Source organism: Balaenoptera physalus (genome assembly GCF_965194825.1).
Source record: "Balaenoptera physalus genome assembly, chromosome: 12".
Taxonomy (NCBI): domain Eukaryota; kingdom Metazoa; phylum Chordata; class Mammalia; order Artiodactyla; family Balaenopteridae; genus Balaenoptera; species Balaenoptera physalus.
In genome coordinates this window covers 78020593-78041129 of record NC_138897.1, presented here as the reverse complement: position 1 = coordinate 78041129, position 20537 = coordinate 78020593, and the positions used below count along the sequence as shown (strand labels likewise).

The window sequence follows — 20537 nt, the reverse complement described above, 5'->3', positions numbered from 1 at the left end:
ACTCCGGTATTCTTCCTGGCAGTTTGTTGGAACGTTTGATTTTAAAATCAGAATTCGCCTTCAGTATGTGTTAAATACTTTTTGTTGTCGTTAGAAAACTCATCCTAGAATGGGGACACGTGAGAACAGAGGTGAAGAGTTAATTTGATTCTGTTGGAACATAATTAAAGTTATTAAGGTTAACTTAAAATGAATTTTGCTCAGAGTCTAGTAGGTTTCATTAAACTTTTGAAATACCAGTGCTTAGACTTCAAAAGAATGCCTGGAAGCCCTGGTCTCATTCTTCCTGTGTACTTAGCACACCGGGGGAGCGTGTTTGCACACCAGAGGTGCCTGTGTGCACACCAAGAACGCTTGTTCATGCGAGCTCTTTCTTCCTGGGTGATCGTGGTACCCGATCACCCTCGTGGTAAATGGAGCAAAGCTGTGAGAGGGAGTCAGAAAACCTAGGTTCTGTCCTACAATGTGTCATCTGCTGTGCAACCTTAGGCCAGTCACTAAAGGTCTCTGGGCCCCCACTGCCTCCTTTGTAAAGTGAAGAGATGAGATTAGATTGTGGCTTCCAAATGCAAGAACGAGAGTCCTCACTCACACCCACCAGTCTAGTTCTGTGTTACCTTGTTACCACCTCTAACCATTCTCGGTAGCTTTCTAACAGGCCGTCCAGAGTTTCTCCTTTCTTCTCAGGCTGAGAGCGAGGTTGGCCCTGTGTGGGGCGTCTCGCCAAGTCACGCTGAGATGTAGAGAACTGGTGTGGCTGCTGAGAGGAGGTGGACGCTCTGCTCGGACCCACTCCCCCCTCAGTGAGCATCAAGCCAGGCGCGCTTCACCCCGGAGCAGGGCCACACGCACGGCGGCGGCCGTCTGAACAGAAGGGACTCCCGCCTTTAGAATTCATCCTTGGCGTGTGTCGTGCTGTGGTCAGATACCCGGGATCTGGGCAGTGTAGTGGGAAATTCCTGAGACTAGGAGGACATCCACGGGAGTCTTTCTGTTTCAAGGAAGGCTGCAGGAAGAAAACAGGATTAATCAAAGAGGATTAATCAAAGTCAGGAGGAGCCATTTGCAGGGCATGCTGAGTGATGGGGCTGCGGGCTGGGGGCTGGGGGCAAGACCACGCGTCTGGCCCGCAAGGCTCCCACTCTGGGGTGTGGAAAGCCCTGGCGGTGGTTCCCACTCCCGCGGCAGAGGCAATGTGCTGATGAGGGTACCCCCCGGCCGTCCTGCCCCGCCATGTAGGGAGAGGATCAGCAGTGCCCAGACTGCCGTGTAAATTACGGAATTGTGCCGTTGGCTGTGCCTGGACGGGGTGGGGCTGCTGGGTCGCGTCTCTACCCACCACCTGACCGCCTGTGACCTCGGGCCAGCCCCCTGCCCTCCCCGAAACAGGAAGGGTCCTCCTCGGTTCAGGGGGCTTCTATGAGGCTGAGAGGGTGTCTTGCACAGTGTGTAGTGTCTGGTCCTTGCCAGCCACAGGGCACCGTTATGTTCATAGATGGTGGGAAGCGAGAGTCCCTTCTGCCGCCTTCCTGACCGTGTTCCCCCCCCAGACCAAAGACCAGAAGGTCAACTGAGTGGAACCCAAAGGAAAAAACAGCCAACGCCTGACCTGTTTCCCTCCAAGTTACACTGAGCCTGGTACCAGGCGAAGCATGGTGTCTTGTCTGCCTTTATTTATTTATTTATACAGATTAAAAAAATTTTTTTTTTCCCTTGAATGGCTACTTTTGAAGCTATTTTTAAAAAGACTTTGTTTCAGAGAAGGCCTCAGAGGCCCCGCCTTAGGAAACGTTTGGTGCCCTCCCTGCCGGGGGCCTCCCCGCGCTGGCAGAAGTGATTCCCACACGCTTGCCGAGAGTTCTCAAGGCACGAGTCCCCAGATCGGGATCCACAAGGGAGGGGACTGTTGGTGTGGTTTGGGGAGAGCCGGGCCCGCTGCCGCCTCTGGAAATTGCTTGTCCCTTCTTCCCAGATGTCCAGGCCCGCTGTTCCGTGTCTTGTCTGAAGCAGCTGGAAGTTGGGAGTGGCTGTTCGCTTCTGGGATGGAGGCCGCTGCACCATACGGCCAGGGGGCTTCCTCAGGAGCCCGGGCGCCCTGTGCAGGCCCTGCCACACGGAGTGGGAGGGAGATGTGTTGCTTACGAAGCAACCTGGTAACGGAGGCGGTTTTTATTTAGAGTTATATTTGCCTTATCAATCCAGCCAGTGTATTGGGTTGGCCAAAAAGTTCGTTCAGGTTTTCCATAAGATGTTATGGAAAAATCTGGACGAACTTTTTGGCCAACCCAGCGTGTTTGGTGCCTATATGTGTATTGGTTTCTGTGCTGAATGCTGGGGATTCCATGTTAAATAAAAAAAGATTCCTTACCCTCCAAAGGTAGCATGTGTTCTGTGTCTACCATAGCTCTGCCCAAAAGCGATTTGAAACAGCTTATAACATTCAGAGGGAACAGTATGATTTAAAATTGGAAAAGTGGAACGTGGTGAACATAGGGGAAAATAAAGCAAAGTGAGGAGAAGGTTTGTATGTGGAATTCAAGGCATAATGTTGGTATAGTTACCAGAGTTTGGCTACACATCTGACTTTGAGCTTCCTGGGAGTCAAAGCAAAGAGAGAAACAAAATCAGTTGCTTGACTCATGGTGTCCTTAAAATACCGCCAGGTCAGTTTCTCTGAAGAACTGTTCCTGGTGCATACCTGCGGATGGGTATTCGTGAGGAAACCCAGTGAGATGGGCAGACAGGCAGGTTTTCTTAGGTTTGGCCCTGAGGTCCACAGGGAGAGCTGATGCCACGGGCCCATCCCACCAATTAACCTGGGTATTTGTGGTCTTGAGAGGTGAAGTCAGCTGCAGTGCTTGGTGCCAAATCTGCTGGCCACCCCAGCCGTTGAAAACAGGATGCTGAGTCACATCCTGCAGGTCTGCAGCGTCCTGACTTCGCGTGCCCATCACAATGGGAGGCTCGCCCGGGCAGGTTGGCCCCCCACTCTTCCGAAAGTGTGGTCTCAGAGCAGGAAAACGCTAAAATTAGGTCTTACGTGGGCCAGGGCCGTGTGTGTGCGAGGCTCTCGAAATCTGGACAGCCGTAGACCGAGAGGAACCCAGAGAAGGGAGCTTCCCATCATCCTCCACTGCCTTAGGCATGAAGCGAGGCTGCTGCTGTTATGGAAACACAGAGGGGAAATGGTCCTGAGGCAGGGAGAGATCTCAGGTGCTGCGGGCCGGAGCGTCCAAGAGGGAAGCAGAGAGCCAGGACGTCTGCCAGTGATGATGACCAGTGAGAGGGTCTTAAGTTTTTAATCACTGGCAAATAGAGAAGAATTAAAAGGAGTGTTTTTGCCAAAACCCAGTTAAGTGGAATTTTTTAAAAAATGTTTTAAAAAGTAATTTTCAAAATTCAGAAACAAAAACTTACATAAAAGTTGCAAATATAGTACAAATAACATTTTTCTAATCCTCAGACCCCATTCAGGGTCCACCATTGGTCCCAACAGTGTCCTCTGTTGCAAAGGATCCAGGTCAGGATCGCCTGCTGCATGTAGTGGTCCTGTCTCCTGACTCTCCTTCAGTCTGGGACATTCCTTAGTCTTTCTTTGACTCTCGTGACCTGGACACTTTTGAAGGGAGAGGCCCGTCAGTTTGTAGAATGTCCCTCAGTTTGGGTTTGACTGATGTTCCCTCAAAATTAGATTTGGGTTGCGCAACACCATGTGTCTCATCACCGGTGATGTTCACCGTGGTCATCAAGGGGCTTTGCCTGGCTTCTTTACTGCACAGGTATTCTTTTCCCCCTTTATCAAGAAGTGTTTCTTGGGGGGGAATACTTTGAAATTAGGTCAGTACCCGATGCCCCCTCAACTTTTCCATTTATTTATATCTGTGTGGACTCCTGTTTGTCTGTTTCATGCATCGGTTCATAGTCTGTTAATTGTATTCTTGACTTCAAGGTTCAAATTGTCCCCGATTTAGCCTGTGGGGTCTCATTCAAGCTGGCTTCCCTGTCCCTTGATGTATCCACATCTTCCTTTAAGCACTGCTTTATTTTCTGACACCAGATGGCAGACCTCATCTTGTACTTTCCATCCCCCATCTCTGGAATCCCTCATTTCTCCAAGGAGCCCTACCTAGTTCCTCTTAGTAGAGAATGGAATTTCAAAACCAGGGCAGGTGGTGATTATTTTGTGAATCACTATCTTGTGCACCTGGAACTAACAGTGGTGTCAATTATACTTCAACAAAAAAAATTTTTAATAAAGAATTTATGAAGCATTTTAACCCCTGTGAATAATAATTGGAAGGGATAATTGATGGATGAGATTGGAAGCTGGGGCTGGACCTAGAAATCTGACAGTGGAATGCAGAACATGGAAAGCGGTAGATACAGGTTGTCACGTTCCATTTATTTGGGTTTTAGTTGATCTATGGGCATATCTGAGAACTAAATGTCCACTAAGTTAAAAAAGCAGAAAATATTACATTCTTTTTTTCATGTACTCTATATAAAGATTCCTTGAAACTCTTTCTGCTCTTTAAAAACAAACAATATTAATTAAGGACTTTTCTTTTGAAGAAATAGAATTATACCAAATTAATCGGGAAAACAAAAACAAAGAAGCTGAGGTAAGTGTAGTTATTATTACTGTTGGGGGCATTGCTCTCCGCAGGCCCTTTCAGTGGGCAGAATTAGGGAATATGTGGAGGTACGTGCACACACAAACACACACGTGCACACACACGTTTGCATCTGTATTTTTTTCTCTATTTAAATATATTGAAAACCATGAATTCAAGCTAATACCTTCAATTCTGATCCAACATCTCTGGGTTCATTCTAGTTTTTTCTCTCTCCATATTTGTAATCCCTTTTCTGATAGTGAGGAACCTGGCTCCCATTGTCCCTAAAGTGTTTACTTGTTTGATCAACCCCCCTATCTGCAACCAACCTCCCATCTCTGCAGCCACCTCTCCGCTGCTCACCACACCCTCTCCCTGACCCAGAGGCCTGCCTTGCTCTGCCCACCAGATGGTTTTCGGTCTGAATTGTTGGGGAAGAGAAGCAGACTGACTTTCTTGACTCTGTGTTTCCCCATGGGTGTCAATTCAGCAGAGGTTCGATGCTTACAGGTGAGACTCCTGGTGTCTTCTCCTGCCTTTTCCACTTTTTGGCCACGTGAATTTGGACAAGCGACTTGATGTCTCTGAGCCTCAGTTTCCCCGTATAAAATACTCGTAGGTGGATGCTGAGGATTAGGTTAATATTAGGTTAATATGTATGACATGCCCAGCACGACACACAGCAAAGATGTTTCCTATCGGTTTCACATTTACTGAGTGCACATCTGAGGGGCGTCCAGAGATGGAGAAGTCGTAGCCTTGGCTCTCAGGACTCCAGTGATGTGGAGAACTTAGTTGTGTTGTTTGAAACACTTGGTTGCCAAGAGGACCTGACTGTAACTGCATTTATGCAGTGAGTCTTTTGTTTTTTCCAGAGGTTGTAAAGCTTAGTTAGAGGTGTCTGATAATTGATTGAAGCTTGAGAACTATTTTCGCAGGTTACATGTTTTAGTTGAGTAATAGGGCATCTTTTTAATTTATTTTTTTATTGAAGTATAGTTGATGTATAACATAAGTTACAGGTTACAATATAGTGATTCACAATTTTTAAAGGTTATACTCCATTTATAGTTTTAAAAACTATTGGCTATATTCCCTGCGTCGTACTGTATATCCTTGTAGCTTATTGCATAACATAATAGTTTGTACCTCTTGATCCCCTACCCTAATATTGCCCCTCCCGCCTCCCGCCTCCCCACTGGTAACCACTGGTTTGTCCTCTGTTATCTGTGAGTCGTATCTGTCCTGTTCATCCTGTGTGTGTTGAACACCCACTGCTGCAGCTGCTCAGAGATGACCAAGGTGAGTTAGTCACAAAATGCTTTGAGGCTGGAGAAGGGTACAGCTCGGCCAGTTTACGAGTATTTACTTCTGAGTATCGACTCTATTATATGTCAGGCAGGGAGGGAGACTTAAAAAATTACGTGTGTCCTGGCCCTGGAGTCCCATCGTGAAGTGAAAATATACTGGTATGAAGATAACATCACCACCCGTTAGTAGGTAAATAGGTCCAGGAACATAGTCTGGGGCCTTGGGTTCCTATCCCTTTCTAAGTATATGACCTTGGATGAGTGACTTACCCTCTGAGCCTCGGTTTCTTCACCAGCACGGTGAGAGAAGGTGCTGTAAGATGTCGAAAGGGAAGAGCGTGGCTTGCAGCTAGGGTGGTGAGGGAGGGCTTCCTGGAGAAGGCGTGAACGTTGGAAGGTGGACGGGACGTGGGGAGGCAAACAGGAGAGAGGAGGCTGTGCTAGAGGCCCAGAGTAGGAGAGTTGATGAGGACGATGACATAGACGGGGATGGAGCAGAGAACGCGTGGAGTGTGGGAGGGATAGTGTGAGAGCTGATACAAGGAAGCTTTTTATTATAAATCCCTTTTGCTGATTGCATTATAAGCTCCCTGAGGTCAGACAGTGTTGGAGGAGTGAAATTTAGTTAGTGACATGGCATGGCTAACTGGCTGCCATGGAAAGCAAGCACAAGGACTCTGGGTTCTATAGATAATGCTGCATCATTGAAAGTTCTGGAGCTGGGACATAATGTAACAAGAGCAGTGGCTGGGAACTAAGGCACGGGGTCCTCTGTTCTCTGCCCTGACTCTCGTTAGGCTGCAAGCTCCCGGTACAGCTGTGCTGTCCCATATCATAGCTGGTAGCCGAACGTGGCTAATTAAAATTTAATTAAAATCAAATAAAATGACAAATTCAGCTCATCAGTCACACTCATCGCATTTCAAGTGTTCAGAACATGGGCCTCTATGGCCGGTGGCTGCCGTATTGGACGGCACAGATGGAGAAGATGTCCTTTCTCTTGGACAGCACTGCCCTGCAGGGACCCCGAGGACCAAGCACAGAGCCGGGCACACAGTGAGTGGACGTCGCATGGCTCACGGGGCTGGGGGACTGGGAAGGAAAGGGCGCCCTGGAAAGGTTAGGACTTGGCGACCCATGAATATGGCATGGGCTGCATCCCAATGAAAGGGCCGAGAACCGGGGACAGTTGAGACAATTCGTTCTTGGAATTTTTGAGTTATTTCAAAAACATTTCCTTCGTGTGCCTGTTATTTCTGGCTGGCTAGGTTGCCTCTGCTGCCATTGCGTTTCCTGCACAATGTGGCCTTTCTCCCTCTGCGCTCACGAAGGGGGCTTAGATACCGGTGTACCAGACGTTCACGGGAAGATACACTGGCTCCGGCTTCCACAGACGGGGCCTGAGGGCTCTTGGGGGCCGTCGAGGAGCTATCCCAAGGTTTGTGAAGCCAATCCAAGGTGTGTTATTTGCTGTCTTACTTTTCCGGGGGGTGTGGGGGGAATGTCCCGATTTTGCGAGCTTGTTGGTATATTCAGCTGCTTGCTCCTACCCATTGGTAGGAAGGAGCGCTGTGTAGCTGGCTGCAGAGAATGTCTCTTACTGTCCAAAATACTTCTGGACATTCCTTCTCTCTGAGAGAAGCCTACGCCTTCTAGCCAAACAATACATGCCCCAGCAGCAAAGACATTTGTAACAAGCCCTGCCAGCGTTTCTTGCCAGTGACCCCATTCCCTAAGTATAAGGCCCTGCAGGGCTGGAGTTTCCCTGTTGTCAGCATCCTGTGTGGAAGGGAGTTTTTGGGGGGCTCTAGCTGATCAGTGTGTCAGGTGAGTTGTTTGCTTAGGCCCTGAAGAATGGCATATGGGACAAGGCCTTGCTGAATGCCCCGTAAAGCACAAAATAAAAATAAGGCCTCGGCACATCCCGGGGTCTTTGTGACTTTTGAACTTGAGTTCAAAATGAGGGAGGCACCCATGGGAGAAGAGTGGAGAGAGTTTTCCGTCTCCACCTGCCGGCTGCTTACCTTACTCTGTGTACAAGTCTTCCGTCTCCTTTGCATCTTTACAAACTTCATTTTGGTAGGAAGGGGGTTCTGGATCCATCTAAACCATCGCCAGGAGTGGTTTTAAGGTAGACTTGCATCCATCCAGCTCTCCCTGCTGCTCCTGTGGCTGCAGGTCACACCGTCCTGCCATCTGACCTTGGGATTCTACAGGAAGAGCCCCGAACTTGGAGCCTGTCAGTCTCGTCCGGCCCCTTATGGGCCGTACGACTGCAGACACGTCGTCTATCTTCTTTGTTTTGGTTCTTTCATCAGAAAAGTGGCATTGTAAGAATTAAGTGAAGAAACGTAGGGGCAAGCTCTCTGTAAATTATGAAGCCCCATTCGGATTGGAGGTATCGTTGACTTACTTAAAATAACCCTCGATGAGTGGCTACTAGGCCTTCGGGTGCTGAGAACTCCTGGCTCAACCACTCGCCCAGGGTTTGATTGTTAGCTTTGCACGTTCTGAAACTGGAATATTAGTTCACCCAGGGATGATCCAGTTCTGAGAAACCAACTCATGCTAACCAGACTTAGAAGGAACTGACTTATAAACCTGAATAGACATTTATGAATTCTCAGTGGAACCTCTTACCACAGAGACCAGATCATCCTCCTGTGTTCACTGGAGGGCGCGTGTAGCAGAATCTTCCTACTCTCCTGCTCCTTGCTCTCTTTGTCCCTGTTTACAGGTCCTTCGAGGCCCAGCTTGGTGGTGTTTCAGGGAGATCTCCCTGGACCCCCAGGCTGGGCTGGGCATCCCTCCTGAGTGTGTGTGTGTGTGTGTGCGTGTGTGCACGTGTGCATGTGCGTGTGCATATATGGCACCTTATACATCCCTGCATCATGGGACCTGCTGCACTACATGGCGGGTACTGTCCTGCGTCTGTCTGACCCACTAGACTGCGCTGTTGCTCTGGGGCAGAAACCGTTTCTGTTTCACTTCTGAATCCCCAGGGTTTAGCACTGACCAGGCGCGGTAGAGGCACAGTCAGTATTTAACCTAGATGGAATTAATGGAACCTCCTCTTGGGAGTGTTCACGGGCACCACCTTTTCTGTAGTGACAACTTTATATGCATTCCATTTTTTTCTTGAATTATCGTCAAGTCCACTGGACAAACCAGTGTACTCAGTAATCACTGGGCAGAGCTGAGTGCGATCGAGGGTTAATTCTATCCATGCAAAAGTATCAATAGTTCAGTTCGTTTCAACCAGTCCAGTCAATTTGAATCTTTTTTTTTTTTTTTGAAGTATAGTTGATTTACAATGTTGTGTTAATTTCTACCCTTTTTTGAGCCTATACTTTTATGCTCATTTTCTCTGGGGTTTTTTTTTTTTGCAAGAGGTAGCATCAGAAATCCTAAAATCATAACCGGTTAATAACTTCCTGTTTTGTCATCTATAAAATGAGTATAATAATGCCTGCTCAGCCTGCATAGGAAAGCTTCATGAAGATCAAATAGGCTGACATTAGCCAGAGTGCTTTGTCAACAGCAGAGCTTATCAGAGGTCTGATCCCTCGTTATGATTGTCATCTCAGATGACTGTAATGCAGGGCTGCCTTTCAAGGGCAGGAACACCTGTGAGTCTGAAAGTATTGGTAGAAGAAGGGCACAGTGCAATTATCTGCTAACCTGTTTTGCTGCTTCCAAGGAGGGTATTATTTTGTTCTTTTGACCTCGTGTGACCTCCCTACGTTGCACCTAATTGTGTTAATCTCCTTCCTAGAGGACCACACGTTTTTATTGGTGTTATCTTCCACCAGCAAAAACGTTTATCGTGTACCTACTGTGTGTAAGGTACTCTTATGAAGACCACAAGGGGAGCCAGTTTCCTCTGTGTCTTCTGTTATTGTTAAGTTCAGGGGTTCTTAGCCCTGGATGTGCATCGGGACAATTTCTGGGACTTTTAAAAAAGCAGATGCTGAGGACTTGTCACAGACCTTCCGAACTAGAATTGGCTGACATTAGACCTGGACGTGAATATGTTTTAGAAGTTTCATAGGTTCTTCCGATGTATGGCCAGAGTTGGAAATTAGGAAAGTTAGTATCATATTCTGTAGTGTGATGTTTCTACACCTGATGTTTCCCTTCTTCAAGGAATTATGTTTCTGAGTGGCCTGGCACACATCCAAACTGCCCAAACATAGACCCATCCCTTAAAGATCATTATCTTTGCCCGATCGACACTCGTACAGGCTTGGCTTGGCGTGGTTCTCCTTAGTCTGCAATTATTTGGCTATTCGAATGAATGAACAGAGAGCCCTGTAAGTGAATATCAGAACATACCCATAATAGACCAAGCATTAGAACCCAGAAATATGGATTCCCAGACCAGTGCCTTGTATTTTCTTAGAACTTCCATGTGCACCAGGGTCACCAAGGGCCTTGGTTGAAAAGGAGGTTGCCCAGGCTCTCCCTGGGACGCTCTCAGGAGCTGGACTGGCTTCCTTCATTTGTCAGAGAGGAAAGAAGGCCTTCCCCGCAGAGCTTGGGAATTAGACGGGGTGGCACAGCTGAGAGCCTCGTGTGGGAGCCTCTACCGCGTGGTGGGCGCTCGGGCAGTGGCGGTGCTCTTGCTGAGAAGCAGCTTCTTGACCAGCATGGCTGTGCTGCTGCCCCCCACCCCAGCCCCCCAGGATCCCCATTCAGTCCAGAAGGACCGAATGATGTGTCCTGTCCCATAACTGTGATGGTGGCAGCCCTGCTGCTTGCCCCCCGGGGGCTGATGCCCAGTCTTCCCTTCCTGAGGTTGTTTCCCTGCATCTTTCCCGCACCTGATGCATTCACGCACTGGGAAGAAGGACTGGGGATGGGTCCTATCCTTACTCCTTGGTGATGCTGCGCTAGGCCGTCAGGGCAGGCAGGGCAGAGGTGGCTGCGGGGTCTCCGCCCTGAGTCTCACTCTGGACGGGCAGGGGCGAGGGCATTCCAGGGGTTAAGAAGGTGGGCGTGGGCCCGAGAGATGTGGGTCTCATCCCATCTCGTAAAGGTTACACTCCTGCAGCTGAAGTTTCCTCAACTGCAAAATAAGCATAATCGTAGTGTATGTTTCACTTAATCCTCTTGTGTGAGGATTAATCGATCATTTGGGAGCTGGGAGAACCTTCCAAGACGAGGCCCTCCCAGAAGTCTACTCAGTGTCCTTCCTTCACAGAATGTTCCAGAACCCATCACTTAGACATATCCTTTTCCCAGCCCTACAGGGTTCCTTTTTCAGGGGACTCATCCCATCCTGCCCTGCACTGTGGTTGGTTGCACGCTTACTTTATTTCCAGCTGCTCCTGCTGGGTGGGTTTCGGGGTCCCGGCCCACACCCTCCGGGACCCGCACCTGCTCTCCCGCTGCAGCCCGCCCTGCGCCCCTTGTGTGAGGTTCTCAGAGCACCTCCCGACCTCTACCTGGAATGCCGTCCCCCACACCCCAGATTTGCCTCCTCCAGGAGTGATTAGCACGACTGAAGGATTTCCAGAACGAAACGGTGCTTGTGAAAACACCCAATAACTAACTGTGGCCGCTGCCCACGGTCACTGTTGGGTGAATGGATGGTGATATGTGACGGTTTGAACAAGGATGGGGTCCTCATGGCTTGGGGCGGGTTACTGGGCCACCAGCTGTTTTTCCTCGCAGTTTCTAATACACACCCTGCTGCTCATTCCCGAGGCCCACAGCAAAGCCCGTAGGAGTAAAGTGATTAGAGGAACTTCAGCTGTTTTGCTCCCTGTGAATGGCCCTCTTTCATCAGGATGTGCAGGGACAAGGGCCTTTTTAAACCCAAATATCAGGGAAGGACGAGAGTTCCACCAGAGCCATTTGCCGTCTGGGTGGGAACGCCATCTGGAAGGGGACTCTGCTTTCCAGGAGGGCTCCATCCAGCCTCTTCTTCAGACGTTCATCCTCCTCTGGAGGGCGGGGAAGGCAGGGGCTGGGGGCAGTTCAGTTCGCGATGTGACCACGGCAGTGCCGGACCTTTTCTGTTGTACTGACGTCTGCGCCTCCAGCCAGCCAGCTCCCTGCTTCTGCCCTTCAGAGGTCTCCAGCCCCAGTCAGTAAGTATCGCCACCGCTGATGTCTGCCCACCACCCCCCGCCCCCCGCCGTGTCTTGGTTTCTGGATGACACTGGCTGTTGCTGCTCTGAGGGCTGGGGTTTTCTGGAGGATCCTGTCTGTCTGCAGGGCCCTGCAGAAATTATGAGCCCGTGTCATCTCCTAAAACCGGGGTCTGAGACATGTCTGTATTGTGGAGATAAAAGCGGTGAGGATGGAGGAGGGAGGGCAGGGGCTGAACTTGTTCTTAATCCCCCGTCAGGACTTTTCCATTTTGTTTGCCTGGGTCTGAGCTCCTGGAGCTTGAGTCGCTCTCTGCAGGGCACCAGCATCTTTGGGGAGAAGGCTGATTTCTCCGTAGTTGGGATGGGTGGTTTGTGAGTTTGTTTCCTTGTCCCGAGAACCTAGTAAAGTACGAGTGCCCCCCACCCCCAACCCCGAAATGGATTTCGTAAAGGACTTCCTTCCCGGCGGGGTGTCTTGAGACTGATGAATTGAATCGGGTACCGCGCCTCTCGTATCAGAGCCCTGGCCCCTGGCTGGGAGAGAGTGTTCACGTCAGCCGCCCACAGGGCGCAGGAGGCTCTGGGCCCAGAGTGAGCTCAGAGCAGAAGACGGGAAACAGGGTCATAAAGAGTATCTGTGTCTCGTTTTCCTAAGTCCCATGACTGCCGTGCTCTGTGGCCTCTCGCCTCCGAGAGCCATCCAGTGAGGTTTTCCTCGTGCTGTATCTGCTTACTGTCTCTGCAGATGCAGGACCATCTCACGGGCTTGGGATGATGTGTTGTTCTCTGAGCTTCCCCGCAGCTTCAAATCTCCTCTTTACAGTAAACGCCTGTGACTAATTTTGGGAGGAGGACAGAGGCAGAGTGTTCCAGGGCCCCCATCCACACAGCCCCCGACTTCACGTGTAGCTGGGAGGCTGTGATTCTGTGTTGGCCTCAGGAACACTGAGGAACAACTGGCCTTGTAAGTGATCACGGGATAAAACCAGCCTATGCTTTTGCATTGTTCCTTTTTTTTTTTTTTTCCCCCAAGGAAATGTAAGGGAAACCAAGGGGAATTTTTGCCCATGATTTCCAAGGCAAAGGTCACCGTCAATGGCTGGCTGTTTCCAGAGGGCTCAGGTTTCTGGTCAGTATGGATTTTTTTTTTTCCTTTTTTTTTTTTTAAAACTCATGAACAAAAAGAGGTTGATGATGCCTTGCAAAGATTTTTTTTCCCCCAGCTGCTTCGATGAACTGATTGTTGTTTGAAGTTTCATGCGTTTTGGAGTCTTTCAGACAGTGATGAGAATAGGTAGTAAGTGATCCGTGTCTATCTAAAACAGCATAGTTCTGAAAACAAACTCAGTTGTAGGGTTTTAAGGAAGGAGTGGGTGATAAGTTTCAGGGCTGGAAAAGTGTTGGGTAAGTCTGCAGTTTGCTAAAACTAGACAACCTGGATTTTCTGTTGGCCAATGGATGCTAAAGAGCTTTTTGTCTCCCGTGGGTAAGTGAGACTCACAGAAAGGGTGCTTCTCGTTTCTTCCATTATTTATGGTCCTGGGCTCCTCAACACTTGAAACTTGCAGCACAGATACGGGACCCACAGAGTGGAAAGGATGACTTGGCAGTACGTGCATGATGGTAGATGAAGAAGTGCTGTCCACATGTCAAGCGTTGCCTTTAGGAAAGAGATAAAGCCAAGTTGTCCGTAACTCAAAGGCCCGGATAAGAGGGGCAGAACTGAAGCCTACATATTTGGTATTTGAGCCGTCATGATTTTTAGCGTGAGAATTTACCCAGAAAAATGAACAGATGTTATTGTGGACTTCACGGTATGGAAGATAAACATTTTTCAATTCCAGGAGCTGCTGACTTAAATGCTGGTCCGTCCGGTGAGTTTTCTTAGCTCCTAGGGTTCTGTTTTAGACTTAGGTGAGTTTTTTATTCCAGGATGAGATTGTTTAACTACTTACGTTAGCTGTCTGGGGCGGTGGTGATTTTGCTGTTTTATATTACAGAAAATGTCCTTGTGTTTCTGTCAGGAATTGATTTGCTTTCTATTAAAAAAAAAATAGCACTCCTGTTACTTAGAGATTTTTCTTTCAAATCAAATTGTTTATTGGTTGCTGAAGAGAGAATGAATGATTTGTATAGTTCCCTATAATTTGAACTGTGATCTTCTTTCACAAAATTAATAAACATGAAATGTTTTTGCATTATAAAGTATAGTACATGTTTTATATTACTTTGAAAATTAAAAAATCATTTATAAAAGTTAATATTTGCTCAATATAGTGAGTTTGGAAGATGTTAAGAAATAGAAAGAAGATAATTATAGGTGGTACAACCCTCCCCCCACAGAAAAAAAAACACTTAATTTTGGTGTATCTTATGTGTAGTTTTCAGAGATGATGTTATTTTTAAATAATTGGTGGTAATTAATAGCTAATACAGTCCATTGGTTTATACAGTCTTAACTTCTGCATAAGATAAAGATTTTGTTTTGGTAGCCAAATCGTGAAAGTGAAATTTTTTATTGTAATTTTTAAAATTATATGTTGAATATAAATGTTATTGCTTTGTTAAAATAACAAAGACCAAAAAATAAATAAATAAATAAAATAACAAAGACCAAAGATTCATTCTGCTGAGAAATTCATTGGGTCAACTTGAGATTTTCTACAGGTTTTCTACACAGCAAGCTTGACTAAGTTAAACTGGTCAATAGCCACCCACTTTTCTTAAGATGCAAACAAATCGTTAAAGTGTGATTTCATCTTCGTTGTATTCTGTAAAGGGAAGACACCAAGAAGCAGTGAGGTTGTTAAAAGTTCAGAGAGTTAGAAGCAAAGATCAACAGCAAGAGTACGAAAAATTCAAAAAGGGAACCACCCTCTGCTCCTCGGAGAGTTGGTCTCTATTTTTAGAAGATGTTGTATTACAGAGCGGTCCCTTTACAGCATCCTGCAGGAAGGGGCTCCTAGCTCTGGAGGAGCCCACGGAGAACCTTGGATGTTTTAGCCGAACCATTATTTTATCACATAAACTCTCCAGCAGCAGGCTTGTAGGAAAGGTTTGGGGGGAGTATGGTGTGAAATGACTATAGAAGCTATTTTATCCCATTTGCATTTTACATGCCACTCTCCAGCTTTTCCTCTGCAGCATGTCTCTGCCCATTTTCCTCTGTGAATTCCAGCCTAACTGCGCTCTGGTTTTTTCCCCCGCAGCTTAAGTGAGAGTTTTTTCATGGTGAAAGGAGCAGCCCTCTTCTTACAACAGGGAAGCAGCCCTCAAGGCCAGCGGAGTCTTCAACATCCCCACAAGCATGCAGGTGATGGCTCTAAATTGACGCTCTTACCCTGGGACTTATTTTCTGGGCAACAGAGGAACCCTCCATTACTGGTGGTGAGCACTTTGCTGGTTTTCGAGGCCAGGGAAGTAGTGGAGCGCAGGTTTGTAATGACAGGTGCAGGTAGAGGCTCTCGAGCAGGCCACGCACGTTTTCCAGATGGCACTGGGAGCCAGCGACCCTTTGACCACGGTGTCTACGTAAGAAGGTCAGCAGCTTTCTGTTTGGATATAAAGATTTCCTACTCAGTGTATCAGTTAACTGCAGATTTTAAGTTACAGTATGAATTTTTAACAAATGCACCAGAACGCCTTATAGCCAGATGTGGTCCCCTTGAAAATAACCACCCTGGGGTCCTAGTTGCCTAGTCCGTCATTTCTCTGAGCTTTTGGAAAACTCTCATTTGGGGAATTTCTTTACGAGCCTTGGGCATGTACTGGGGTGGGAAGTCTTTAATCTTTAATGGTGGGTTTGGTTTTTTGGAAGTAGACAGAAGTGATAAAGTGGGGATCAAACTGAGTATTAATTGAGGTCCAAAAGCAAGCAAATAAGAGATGCCTGCAAAGTAATAAGACTGGATTTCTTAGGTGACTTGACTCTGAACCTGAAGGCAGTTTGGAGAGAGGAACTCAGGAAACACTTGCATACAAGTGGATCTTTGTAGCTGGTGGGGAGCCTCTGCAGGAACTTCTTGCACGGGCAGCACGTGTCGGAGTAGGAGCTGGAAAGGCCTCTGCCTTTCAGAACAGTGGCAGGTCAAAGCAGCTAGCAGTTGGGGCCAGTTTTTTTGTCACTTGGATCATCTTGTTTGTCTCACCTCAAGTCATCCAGCCTCATTTTGGAGCTGAGTGCTTAGGTTAGAATTTCCTATCTTGCATTTTATAGCAAACACCAAGGCTTAGTCAATATTTTCACATACTGATATTTATAATCAAGATTTAGGTCTGTTTTAAGCTAAGGAAACAATCTTCCTGCCCAAGCAGGCATTGTATTTCATGGAAAGAATATTTGCTTTGGAGCCAGACAGACCTGGCTTCTACAGTAGATCCCAGTTCTACAACTGTACAGAACATTCATAGTCAACTTCTAAGCCTCGGTTTCCTAATCTCTACAGTGGGCATCAAATATTGGTAACTCAGACGTCGTGGAATTTAAAATTTACGCACGTAAACAGACTTACCTTCTCTTAGGTGCTCAGCGTACATTGCTGTAATTATTGCTACGGTGAGTGCTGGTACAATACCACTATAAACAGAACCTTCGTTCTTGAATTTGCTAACTGTTCTGCCCTGTTAAGAGTGTAACTGTTGTTCGTGTCTTAACCATAACCCATAAACAAAGCCAATGCTCAGCTTTGTTCCCTAAGTATGAAATGTCTCCTTCCTCTAATTCAAAGAATATTTTCGTACTGTGTGTGAGCCTGGGGAAAGTGACTGCAAAACCGTTGTGTAAAAACCCTAAGTCCAGCTGGCTGGCACATCTCTGGCACGAGATGTACACGAGAGTAGGAAGGAAGCCTAGTGTGTTGGCTCTTCTGCCCTAGGGTCTAGGAGGGCTGGTGAACTCCAAAAGGCAGGGGGGCGCCCACTGTCCACAGATGCTTAGTAGGCGACCCCGGGGCAGGCACAGACTGGACTTCACGGCAAGTCCCCTGGACGACCCACAGTCCCCTAAGCGACCCCCATGCCGAGCCGAGTACAGTGGAGGGTTCACTCTGTCCATGTCAAGTAATGCAGCTCATGTCAGCCAGTCCAGTCAGGCTGAGACTCACTCTTTCCAGGGTTGACCTATACTTTAGGCTCACATTCTCCGCCTTTTTTTTTTGCAATTGCTTACTGAACACTTGAACGTACAGAGACCGTGTGTGGCTACCAGGCCGGGGTTGGGATTTTTCTCTGTCAGCAATTACACACCTCAGCAGACAGTCCCACTGTGTGGAAAACGTCCCTTTCACTGAGCCACTCATCAGTCAGGGGGTTGGTTTCTGCTTTCGTCTGTGTGCTGCTGCGATTCGGAGTGGATCGTGGTGGCGGGGGCGGGGGAGGGGTTGCCCAGGTGGGCCCGGAACCAGCCATGGTGGTTGTGTGCCATCCCGATCACGCTGGTGACACGACAGGTGAGGGCGCTGTTGGGGACAAGATGGGAACAGGGACCGTTACCTCCAAGTCGTGCCTCGTAGGACGTGGTGCCAGTGTAGGGTGTCTTCCACTGTGGCATCCTGTAAGAGAACAGACGAGGGGGCACGTTTCCAACGACCTGATTCCTCTCTGAGGCAGGAAGTACCATTTGGACATCATTTGTCAATCTCCCCTAAAATTCAAAGGACGCTTTTGCAAAAGGAACCCATCCAATGGATTGATCCCTCTGGGGTTCTAATTGTGATCTATAGGGTAATTTTTTTTTTTTTTAAAGCTAATTCTGTTTCTTCAGGGTGTTGCACAAATTGAAATGAATTTTCTATGAGTTACTCCCTGCACTTTCTTCTAGATCAGCATCTTTACAGATGAACCATTTCTTCAGAAAGAACCCCATGCAGACATTTTTTTTTGAAATATACATAAGCTAGGAAAGAAGTGGCACTAGAACCACCCTCGCTACTTGCTAGTTACGAAGCTCAGGTACGGGGGCCCCTGTGTGCCTGGGACACACAGCCCTTCTTCGGTGAGGTGGATCCTGCGTAGCTGTGGAGACTCACTGCCTCAGAGAACCCTTCCTCCCCTCCCTATAGCCCAGAGGCACCCCTGGGACCCTGGGGCCGCTCGGAGATGTTCAAAAGCTGACTCTGGATTACTGCCTCCTTTAAATAACCAAGGAGGTACAAAAAAAAAGAGTACATAATTTTTAGCGAGAAAGAAATGACATTGCTGTTCAATCAAGTTATGTCTCTGGGTACTCAGCACACACCTGCTCGCTGTGGAGTCACTGAAACATTTCCCCTCCTGGTTGTAGAAGTCATGTCTCTCTCTTATGGAAAATGTAGGAGTTCAAAGCAGGAAATGACCCCCGGTCCTTTTTCTTTCAGACCAACCCTTAGCAAATCCCTGTCTTCAGCTGTGTCCATAGTTTCTGCTGCCCCTCACCCCCCCGCAAAGTCATGTTTGCCTGAATTTAATAACATTTCTCCTCTAGGCTTGTCTGTATTTTCAGATTTTGTATTTTAAAAAACCCATATTGCAATTATTTCAGAAAATAAAAGCAACTTTTAAAAGCGTGGCAATAAACTGTCTCACCCATCCTCATCATGCAAAACATTCAGGAATGGACTAAGGGAAGTCCAAGTCTTCTTTCAGACCCTTGGAATCAGCCTATTCTAACCTATCCTGCCTAGAAAGTGGGCGGGTGACCTTTTTTAAACTTTCTTCATTGGTCCAACAGGGGACCTGCCTCAACATCTTCAAGTAATGATCAACCTTCTGCGTTGTGAAGATAGAATCAAGCTGGTAAGAAGAGACGCGAGTGGCAAGTTTTAATTTTTAATTGTGAAATTTGGTAGGGACTTATTGACGAGCAGGGGCTTGGGGGGTTGTGGGGCTCTTACATCAGAGCAAGTTCTCCCAAACCATTCTCAAAAGCCAAAGCCCGCTCTGTTCCTCGGTACCGAGAGGTGCAGACAAAGGGGGTGTCAGGTCTCTGGGTCAGTCTGTGCTAAGCTGGAATCATCATTCGCTGGATTTTATTTGTTAACCCCTTTAACAAACTTTGGGGGTCTCCTCTGACCCAGGTACCATCCCTCATGCTGGGGATATAAATGAGACGTAGGAGTTTTCATCTAAATTCCTAAACTCACGGGGGAAAGGTAGAAACAAAAGTCTTTGGTCTTGGATTGGTGAAGGAAGGGGGTGACCATCTGGCAAGGCAGGCCAGTAAGAGCATCTCTGCCTGTCTAGGCCGTGCGCTTGGAGAGCGCCTGGGCTGAGCGGGCCCGCTACATGGTGGTGGTGGACAGCAGCGGGCGCCAGGACACGGAGGAGAGTATCCTGCTGGGAGTCGACTTTTCCAGTAAGGAAAGGTGAGTCTGATGGACGGCGGCTCCTTTCTGTGATGGGGGCAAGAGTTGCTTCTGGAAGAAGGTTTTCAGGGTCCCACATCCACGGGGGCGGGTGATGGTAGGTGACGGGTGATCAGGCACTGGGAACGGTGGAGCCCCTGATTTTAGCTCTTGTGTGCCACGTGCTGTGCTAGGTCCAGTCTCTGCTCTCAGAGAGCTCAGGGTCTGCACTGTGCTTAGAGATTTAACCCTGGGTCCTATCAGGGGTGCCCTAGAGGAGGGCATCTTAACCAGGAGGGCTTCCTGAAGGAGGTGACGGCTGTGGCGAACACCCCAGGACAAGCAAGAGCCAGCCAGGAAAAGCAGGAAGGCGCCCTCCAGGCCGACCATCCCATATAGAATTATGTGATTGATCGGCGTTGTATCGAGTGCCTCATGCAGTATTAATATCCCGTGGATTCCCAAGTACTTGTTGATGGGTCCTGGGTCAGAGGCTTGAGGAGAGGTTTGGAATTTCCCAATAACTGGAGGCCAAGTTAGTTATACCCTGTTATGTGTGCGAAATGAAGGTGCACGACTCTCCTTACATCTAGGATAAGTTAATGCAAGTGAGATCATTGCAGAACCTGAATTTGTTAAAACTGGATTAAAGTAGACGCCCTTTATTCATCATTCATTAATTTTCTCGTTTATTAAGCAGACCATTCATTTGCCTTCTCCTGTGTAGGAGGCAATAGGCTCAGCCCAGGAAAACAGAGAAGCAACAGTAACCATGGTTCTCGGCCTCAAAGAGCCTGTAAGCTCAGGGAGGGAGGGAACCATCGCCAGAACCTGGGGTGATGGGCCCAGTGATGGAGAAGTGTGGGGTTCGTTCCACACTCGTGACCAGGACTCCATTGCTTGTCATAAGTAAATGAACTAAAAGGGAAGCCGTTTCCTTTATGGCCTCGTTCCCAGTACATAGGAGCATTCTGAGTGAGTTTCTGCAGCTCACTTAGGGACGTGAGTCTGAGCTGGCTCCCGTGGCCTCGGCTGGTTGGGAAGTCTGGATCTGGAAGGATCTGTGTCAGGACGTGCCTTAAGGGGTGAGCTCCGAGGAGCCCCTTGGAGACCAGAGGGCTCCGTGCTCCAGGTCGGGATGCTCCCAGGCAGGTGCCCTCAGCAATGGCCGGGGCTCCATCCTTCTGGTCATGA

At 48.0% G+C, this 20537-nt stretch overlaps 1 protein-coding gene across 6 annotated transcripts in view; it reads left to right on the top strand.

Moving 5' to 3' along the window:
• SSH1 (slingshot protein phosphatase 1) overlaps nt 1–20537 on the top strand; it is a 60058-nt gene that overhangs the window by 11835 nt on the left and 27686 nt on the right. For 3 of the 6 annotated variants that reach the window (XR_014251848.1, XM_082417418.1, XM_082417419.1), the window contains exons 3-5: nt 15234–15337; nt 18731–18795; nt 19243–19364. Coding sequence is in view for 5 of the 6 variants with exons in the window: in XM_082417418.1 (XP_082273544.1) it covers nt 15234–15337; nt 18731–18795; nt 19243–19364 (291 nt within the window). In the remaining variant the exon portion in view is untranslated. Of the gene's footprint in view, nt 1–1159; nt 7365–12631; nt 13899–15233; nt 15338–18730; nt 18815–19242; nt 19365–20537 lie in introns of those variants that run through there. The other 3 variants (XM_082417420.1, XM_082417421.1, XM_082417422.1) reach the window with 3 other exon arrangements.